At 37.0% G+C, this 8,873-nt stretch overlaps 1 protein-coding gene and 1 pseudogene across 1 annotated transcript; one reads left to right on the forward strand and one right to left on the reverse strand.

Annotated features, from left to right (window-relative positions):
- The first annotated feature begins 2,445 nt into the window (after positions 1 to 2,445).
- On the forward strand, positions 2,446 to 3,398 carry LOC107762156 (acyltransferase Pun1-like; annotated as a pseudogene).
- A 218-nt stretch (positions 3,399 to 3,616) lies between these two features.
- On the reverse strand, positions 3,617 to 8,394 carry LOC107762157 (ASI1-immunoprecipitated protein 1). Its single transcript, XM_016580485.2, has 3 exons — positions 8,243 to 8,394; positions 4,078 to 4,543; positions 3,617 to 3,999 (listed from the first exon to the last, which is right to left on the reverse strand). The coding sequence occupies exons 2-3, from the start codon at positions 4,519 to 4,521 to the stop codon at positions 3,841 to 3,843; spliced, it is 603 nt and encodes a 200-aa protein (XP_016435971.2). The 5' UTR covers positions 4,522 to 4,543; positions 8,243 to 8,394; the 3' UTR covers positions 3,617 to 3,840.
- Positions 8,395 to 8,873: the final 479 nt, after the last annotated feature.

The raw sequence follows: 8,873 nt of genomic DNA on the forward strand, positions 1-8,873 counted from the left end.
CCCTCGTCACCACTCTTCCGAGGTTAGGCTAGATACTTACTGGGTACACGTGGATTTACGTACTCATATTATACTTGCTGCATATTTTATTGTGCACGTACTTTTATGTCCGGTGGTCCTTTGGGCACGGAGGCACGAATGATGTGTGGACTTGCCGCGAGCTACATTTCAGGTTACGATCCGCAGCCAGCAGAGTCTCCTCCAGGGTTATTTGTATTTTTCCTGTCTAATTTGTATTCCGGATAGATGCTGTATTTTATTTACTTCCTAGTTGATGCTCATGCACTTGTGACACCGGATTTTGGAGGTACTTATGAGTTGTTCAGTATTGTAATTGGGAAAATATTATCATTTACTCTGTAAATTTTATTTCTGATTATTTAATTGAAGAAAAATTTTGATTTCAAAATACTAAAATGGGTAATTAAGTTAATCAAGTATTGTTGGCTTGCCTAATAGCGGTAATAGGCGCCATCACGAACTTTAAAGGATTTTGGGTCGTGACATCTACGGAGTCGCTTCTGCGACCATGCTTCCGCAGAAGCGGTTGCACCAGCAACCCGAAAATTCCAGCAGCTTCAACAAGACTCCAATCGATCTGAACCTCGTCTGAAACTCACCTGAGCCACTTAGGACCTCGTTCGAATATACCAATAAGTCCCGTAATATAACACGGACTTACTCAATGTCTCAAATTACATCAAACAACGTCGAAATTACAAATTGCACCTCGAATCAAACTTATAAATTTTTCCAAAATTTTAAATTCTATATCTTGTGCCGAAACGTATCAAATGAATTCGGAATGATTTTAATTTTTTTGCGCACGAGTCATAAATGACATAATGAAGCTGCTCAAATCTCCAGAACTGGATTCCGACCCCGATTTCAATAAAGTTAACTCCCGGTCAAACTTCCAAACCTTTAATTTCTAATTTTTACCATTTCAAGCCAAATTCAACTACAGACTTCAAAATAAATATTCAGACATACTCCTTAGTCCGAAATTACCATATGGATCTATTGGAACCATCAAAACTCCATTCCGGAGCCGTTTGCATAAAAGTCAAACTCCGGTCAACCCTTTTCATTTAAGCTTCCACCATGAAATTCATTCTTCCGAACTAGTCCTGAAACACCTGAAAATCAAAATCGACGATTCACACACATCATAATACATCATATAAAACTATTCAAGACTTCAAATAGTTGAAAGGAGCGTAAATGTTCAAAACGACAAGTCGGGTCGTTACAAGATTATAAGAGTATATAAAGACAGTATGGTAACAGACAATATATGTTTCTTACCAAATATAATATAAGTCTTAGCGAATTTGAGTTAAAATATCTCCAGCAGTGGAAGCTAGAAGGTAGCCAAGTGAATGATCGAGATAAGTACAAAAGGATTCGTATGCAACTGTTACAAAAGCAAAACAAAATAAAAATATTAAATAAATTTAAGGCCTCTTATTAATTTTTAGTTTTAGGCTCCCACTTCCATTGAACCGCCTATGCTATGATGTTCCGTGAAGTCAAAGTATCAGTTTAATGATAAAGGCTTAAAGCAAGGAGGGTCGAAATTAAGTGCATGATAGGTTTTGGAATTAATCTCGGGTGAACTGAAAGTATTGAATTTGTGTAACTATAGTCCTACTCTATAGTGATTTGTATTCTATGATAAATGAAAAGTAACCTAGGCAACATATTAAATTAAATTAATACTCCTTCCGTTTCAATTTAAATGACACATTTTCCTTATTAGTCCGCTCCAATAAGAATGACACATTTCTATAATTAGAAATAATTTAACTTTGAACTTTTTATTTTACCCACTTTATCCTTAAGGAGAAGCTTTTATAGCCACACAAATATTATGGCCCCACAAAGCTTTTACCCCTTAAGCTTTTAGGACCACATGTTTCAAAAGTCTTATTTTCTTTCGTAAACTTTGTGTCAAATCAAACTATCTTATCTAAATTGAAACGGATGTAGTAGTATAAAAAAGTTATTACACTATCAATATACATAACTTAAATCTATTTATAATATATTGTAATTAGGATTATAAAACACTTTAACATAAAGAATATGCTTTTTGCACGACTTAGTAGCCAAATGTAGTGGTGAATTCTTTGTCAGACACTTTTCGTAATCAAAATTGTCAAAATTAAAGCGGAACACTAATTATATTTTGCACCCTCTAACCTTCTACTCATCATGTATTGGGCTCGATTGTTTCTTGGGGCCAGGAGTAGGGAAATGACAAGCCAGCTTATTGGGCTTTTGTGGAAAAAAGGAGGGTATTATCACTTTTAGCCCGTGTCAGAAACTATTTATATCTGGTAGCCGAAAAAATGTATAAAATTTGTATAATTTTTTTATATAACTTACAGAATGTATATATATATACAAAAAAATATACAAATTTTATACATTTTTCGGCTATTATTTTTACAGCAGCTATACAGTGTCATTTTTCCAAAAAAGGATGGGAGATGGTTGCACTGCTAGCAATTTCTTTTACAATTGGGGAGTTTTAAGCCGTGATATAAATGCAACACTATCATCTCCTCATTTTGTAGAAGACTCCATCTACCCACAATCTGATATTAATCCTACTGTTGTATTAACTATCAAGTCTGAAGAATCATTTGGATATCTCGGAAAGAGATTTGTGTTCCCAGCTGCTAAAATAAATGCCCTCAAAGCCAAAGTTGCTCATGAATCGGAAGTCCATAATCCAACTCGAACTGAAGTTGTGAGCACACGTCTTTACTAATGTGCTGTGGCTGCACGAAGAGCGAATTATGGTTCATTTAACCCATCTTCTTTGTTTCAAGTGGCAGATATGCGCCAAAGGCTCAACCCATCTTTGTCACATGATGCATCTGGAAATATTGTATCTGGATTTTCTGTGCAAACAACCAATGAAAGGGACATCAGTTGTCCAAAATTGGTTAGTGAAATGAGGAAGGAGAAAGAGAAACTTGTGGACAAAGATAATATTAAGAAAAATGCATTTATCTCAAAAGTATGAATCTGATGATTATTTTTGTAGCAGTTTGATTGCACTCCCGCTTTATAAAACAGACTTTGGTTGGGGGAGGCCAGCTAGAGTGAGCATGGCAACTGGCCACTTCAGTAAGTTATTTTTTCTGATGGATAATCAAAGTGAAGGTGGAGTTGAAGCCATAGTCATGTTGGACGAACAAGACATGTCTATATTTGACAGAGATCCTGAGCTTCTGGAGTTTGCTATTCCAGCTCCAAATCTTTAATTAAAAGCGTCTTCTGGTCTGTCCAATTTTATAACTACCAAGTAATAAATTGTCTTGTCTAAGGCAACTTGTGACTTGTTAAAGTATGTGTTATTTAAATTCTTGTGTTGTTTTACGAAATCTTCAACGTATGTTGTTCAAGTCCAATTTGTTGCGACTTTGTGCCAAGTATGTACTGTTTTCTTTTTCTGCTTTACTTTTGGCTTTCTTTTTTCAGTTGATCATACCTGTCGTTGCCCTGCTTTACTATGGTTATAACTACATCTTTCTCCTGGCCACAGAAAGGAAAAAGAAAACAACAAACACACACACACACACTAGCTTTAACACTCCTACAATATCTTCATTGATAATTAGATATAAGCTAATCTCCTGCAGGTTTACTTGACACACAATTAAGTAATTTAGGCCAAATTACAATTCGTGATCAAGTGAACACGGTTTTATAGATTCAACTCTACCGCCAGAAATATGATCATAAAAAGCAAAACATGTCAATTGCCTAGAAGTTGAATCTTTAGGTCAATGCTAGTTTGTTGTGCAAAGTATTCTAACAATGAGCTTACTGCTCAGTATCTGCAACACGCACTCTGTAACGTTCTGCCAACCGTGTAGCAACTCTGTTGCTAACAACACTTTCTATGATTTCAAACTTCTTATAGCTTGCATTCAAGGTCTCCGTCTGTTTCTTCGAAAGATTTTCTTCCTCCTCCAGTTGATGCTACATAGAGAAAATGAACTTCTAACATCAGGAATACTTAAATGTGAGATATACACTGAAGTAAAAACGAAAGTTTACCTTGAGCAAAAACTTAGATTCCTCTGCCTGTTTTCTAACTGTAAGCTTGATCTTGTTGGCCACCTCAAAATCAGGATCGCTAGAGTCCAACCATCGGCATACTATCTTACTACCAGGTTTTCTAGGACGGTCATCAAACATCTCTGCTTCAGCAGCACGTGCCCTGACTGGCCTTGGCATACCACATATCATAAACGGGGAATTGCTTAACTCAGTGATAATAGTTTTCGCCTGGTCTGCATTTTCCACCTCAACCAATGCAGCTTGTCCAATGTTCTTTGGTTCAAGGTAGTTTGGGATAAACTTGACCTGAATGACATTCCCAAATTGATCAAGAGCAGCTTTAACAACAGCTTCAGTAGCCACAGGTGAAAGGTTGTCAATGAATATAGTACGTTTCACTTTCTCTCCAAAAGCAGCATACTCTTTATCTGAAGTTTCCATGATGAGTAACGCCAAAGTTCACCTAAACACAAGCAATTCACCAGCATCTTAGAAAGAGCGGTAACCACAGTTCACATAATTTTGATAGCATAACAAACTACTCATGAAACAAATATATCATCTTAGTGCTAATCACGCTGCAACCAACTTAATGCAATTAAAAGAGTACTATGTGTGTCCGTGTACACCGAAACGAGTTGCAGCACCATGATCGTGGCTGAAACGGGTTGGCGCCAGTGTCCTCGGTTGTCTTCTCCAGTTATTTCTGCTCTTTTGGCCCAAGAGAAATGGCAGTCCGAAGAAGAAAAGAGAGAGAGAGAGAGACTTTCTTCCTTGATGGAGGGAAACCCTTTGAGGAAATCAAACATAGTGAAACAGTGTGGTTCAGCATCATCGGAAGAGAAGAGGATCGGCAAGCGCAATAATAGTTGGATAAACAGAGCTTCAGACAGTACTGACATGTCTTATGACTAGCATCAGAAAGCAAAGGCTAGATAGGTAACAAATGGAGAAAAGATGAAAAAACCAAAAATGAGTAGCAATTCATAAGAAATTCCAACTCTATGGCAGATTTGTTTACGTTCAGGTTTACCGAGATAAGAAGAGCAGTAGTAATCATTGCCGAGTTGGCAAATGATACAGCAGTGAGGGACTTGCCAATGATATTGGAAAGGTTCATTGACAATGGGAAAGAGTGAAAACTGTCTGTAAAATAGACGAAAAAATCCTATGAGCTATACAAGCCGGAGTGTGTAGCACCAGTGTTTGTAAAAGCGTGGTTACGCAAGATAGGAGGTTAACCATGTCAAGACAAACTTGCTGGGAACTACTCTATTTCCTATTTACTTGAATTTGTCATTAGCAATTTCTCCTGGTGTTTTCCAAGGCCCATGGACCTAAGATGAATTTTCTGGAAGAAAGATCAAATAAGTCATGTACTTATCAATATGATCATACTTAATTCTGGATATGGACTTGATAGATATTCCATTGACAGAAGGAAATTTCACTTGGTCTGAGTGGAGGAAACACAGGGAAGTTTTCCAGGCTTGAACAATTTTAATCTCAGGTAATTGGAAAGATAATATGCAAATACAAGAGTCTTACAGCGGAGACTTCTTTATGATCACTTCCTCATAATGTTGGATTTGGATAGATAATCAAGAGACCTTTCAGATTAGAGAACATACAGTTATGAAAGGAAGGGTCTGAAGACCAAGTAAAGAACTGGTTGGAGTCCTACCATGCAACGGGAAACACAGATTTTGTGCTGGTCGTGATGCTGAAATAGGAAAGGGATGTTCGAAAATGGAAGTAAATAAGTGTTTGAACTGGAAGAGACTAAACTCGAGATTCCAGGAAAGTTAAGGACTCTCAACCTCTTGACATTGCAACTAAGTCCAAGAAGTAGACCAAAAGGATTTATCATGAAAATACCGAACAGATACCTGGGCAGATTGGCATTAACAAAGGACATCATATGGCAACAAAGATATAGAGCATGGTGCATCAAGGAAGCAGACAAAAACATTAGATTTTGTGTAGAATGGCAAATGCACATTATCGCTACTACTACAGTATCTTCAAATTGCTCATTAATGGTAGAACAATTAAGGACGCAAATAAGAATAAGAAGGAAATCCTTTACTTTCATCAGAATCTATTCTCTGACACTTAGCACTAGTGGCCAAAAGTGGAAGAAATTCATTTTACCAGGTGTACCAGAAGAGAGTTATTGAAGCAGTAAACTCGCGAGCAGAGTTATTGAAGCAGTAAATTCACGAGCAGGAGAAATGTTATGAAGGTCGGATGGCTTCACAGTGGAGCTTATTTCAGAAATTTTGGCGATAGGTAAGAAAAAAGTTCTGAGAACCTTTTACTTTCAGGATAGATGCATCTTCAAGAAACGAGATGAGCTTGATTTAGCACCAGATTTTCACTCAATTAGCTTAGTTGGAACTTGGAAGTATCTATGTCTACATCTATTAGATTAATCTTGTTCCGGTACCATCTTGGTACCAGTTTAATAAAAGACTTTACCAAAGCTGTTGTCTTTGATTTTAGAAGAAGTCATAGCCATATTGTATCGGATGCACAGAACATATTTGTGAAAGCCAGGAAGAGTCACTCTCAGCCCCAATAGAAAATGAATATCTGGATGTGGATTGGAAGATGCACTCCTAAACTAGCTTGTAAGCTGGATACTGAAAAAGCACATAGTCATTTTTTTTTTATTTGCACCGGGTGTCCAAGTCTCTTTGAGCCCTGACTAATCCCGGGGGTGCACAAGCCCTCGGCAAGGAGTTTCCCGCAAGTGCACCACGATTAATTCAGGTTTTACCCAGTCCGATGGCCCTCAAAAATTGTTTGCACCCAGTGGGTTTCGAACTTGAGACCTTGAAAGGGAGCAAACCCCAAGGCTCAAGTCAATTGCCACCAGGCCAACCCCACATAGTCATGTACTGGGAAAGGAGGGGAAAACAAGGAATCATCTCTTATTTGCAAATTAAGGCGGTGAAAGATGTCTGGAATTTATTTTCTTTCTGAAACTGATTGGACAATGCCTAAAGCAGTTATAGTCTTATAGAGTGTTCAACTTCAACCACCTTGAGGTGCTTTGCAGAAGTTTCAAGAAATGTGTAAACTTAAGATTCTAACAGATTAGCAAAGTTTGTCGTGATATAGGCAAGAAACATGAACAATCTAGATAGCTACAGAAGGAAGATTCGCAAAGTTTTTGTAGCGCTTGGTGCTTTCAATATAGTTGTGATTAAACTACTTTACTTATCAAAAAAATATGACACAGGTGCAACTATTTATAATGTTACTAACAAAGGAGTCTCCACTGTCTTTTTGTGCCTCGCGATTCAAAGGAACTTTTGTTTTTGTACCTTCCTTGACTCCTGCTATCTGTTTCCCCAACTATCTTTCTTTGGCGAAAAAAAAAAACTTGTTTTTTTTTTTTTTGAAGAACGTTACTTCTTGTGCTATATCAACAAGGCGAAAGAGAAACTCAGTTGATACAAACCCTTTTTTTATGACCGAGAAATCTATTCGGGATCAACCCCTTAGGACCAATTTGCAGCCTCCGAAACTCGGGATAATGGGTCTGCACCTCTACCCTTCTCCACTTAAATACCAAGCTTAGTTCGAATGGCGCAGGGCTCGAGCCTATGACCTAAGTCCCAAATCCCTCAACTTTTGCCACTTGAACAAAGCTCGCTAGTTGATACAACACTTAGCTAGCACCTAACAAGATTTTGTACTCAGGGACAATGTACATGGACATTATTTTTGCTACACATCGTCATGTGCTATATCCAAACTTGTATAAATAAATACCACAAATGCCATAGCTCAAGCAAAGTTCTTTCCCATCCAAATTACCTACTCTTTGTTATAATACATTCAATAACTTAATCATCCACGTCTTTATGCTGAGCCTGGGAGGGGGTTTTTCTGGGGGGGAAGTGGAGTTCACCAAATCAAGATAAACAAATAAAAATTTCCACTTTAAAGGTCCAATAATCATGAATTCAAGACATAGTTTACTTTCATGTTCCAAAGCCAAACCCCAATTTCAAGAATCAATTTTTACCGGAGACAACCCCCTCCACCCACCCAGCCCCGCAAAATAAAATTTAAAAAAAAAAAGGAAAAAGGGGAAGTTGCAAAAGTATATAACAAAGACAGCAAAAAGGGGTTTCCGAATGGTGCTTACCGTGAGCTTTCCCAGGTTGCTGGAGCCTCTTTGGTGTTTACCTTCTACCTTCTTCAGATAGTGTTCCTACGGTTGTTTTTAAGTTTTTCAGTGGACTCCTGTTTTAACACCCGAAACTATCTCGAATCTCTTTATATAGTAGTGAGTTTTGGCCAGGTATATTTTGGTTAGCTCTTGGCATATATAGTCCGTTCAGTAGGCTAAATTGTAACACTTTTAGTGTCACTGTCACAGTATGTTTAAAAACTAACCGTGTTACTAACCTTAATTCATGAAGCAAATTTTGTACTTTAAAGTAAAATATTTTCTCTTCTTTTATTGGATAACGCAAATTATCACTTTAATTCCTTATTTTTAGATTATGTATTCAAGAATTTTGACCTTGAAATTATCCACTTCTGTGCCAGTTTTCAATAAGAAAATGATACTGTATAGCTGCTGTAAAAATAATAGCCCAAAAATATATAAAATTTGTGTATTTTTTTTGTGTATATATATATATATATATATTGTATGTTAATATACCAAAATTATACAAATTTTATATACTTTTTCCGTTACCAGATGTAAATAGTTTCTGACACTGGCTAAAAGTGATAATACAACCTGGTTATTCGTTTGCTTCAATAAT

The sequence above is a fragment of the Nicotiana tabacum genome, chromosome 15, assembly GCF_000715075.1.
Source record: "Nicotiana tabacum cultivar K326 chromosome 15, ASM71507v2, whole genome shotgun sequence".
Lineage (NCBI taxonomy): Eukaryota > Viridiplantae > Streptophyta > Magnoliopsida > Solanales > Solanaceae > Nicotiana > Nicotiana tabacum.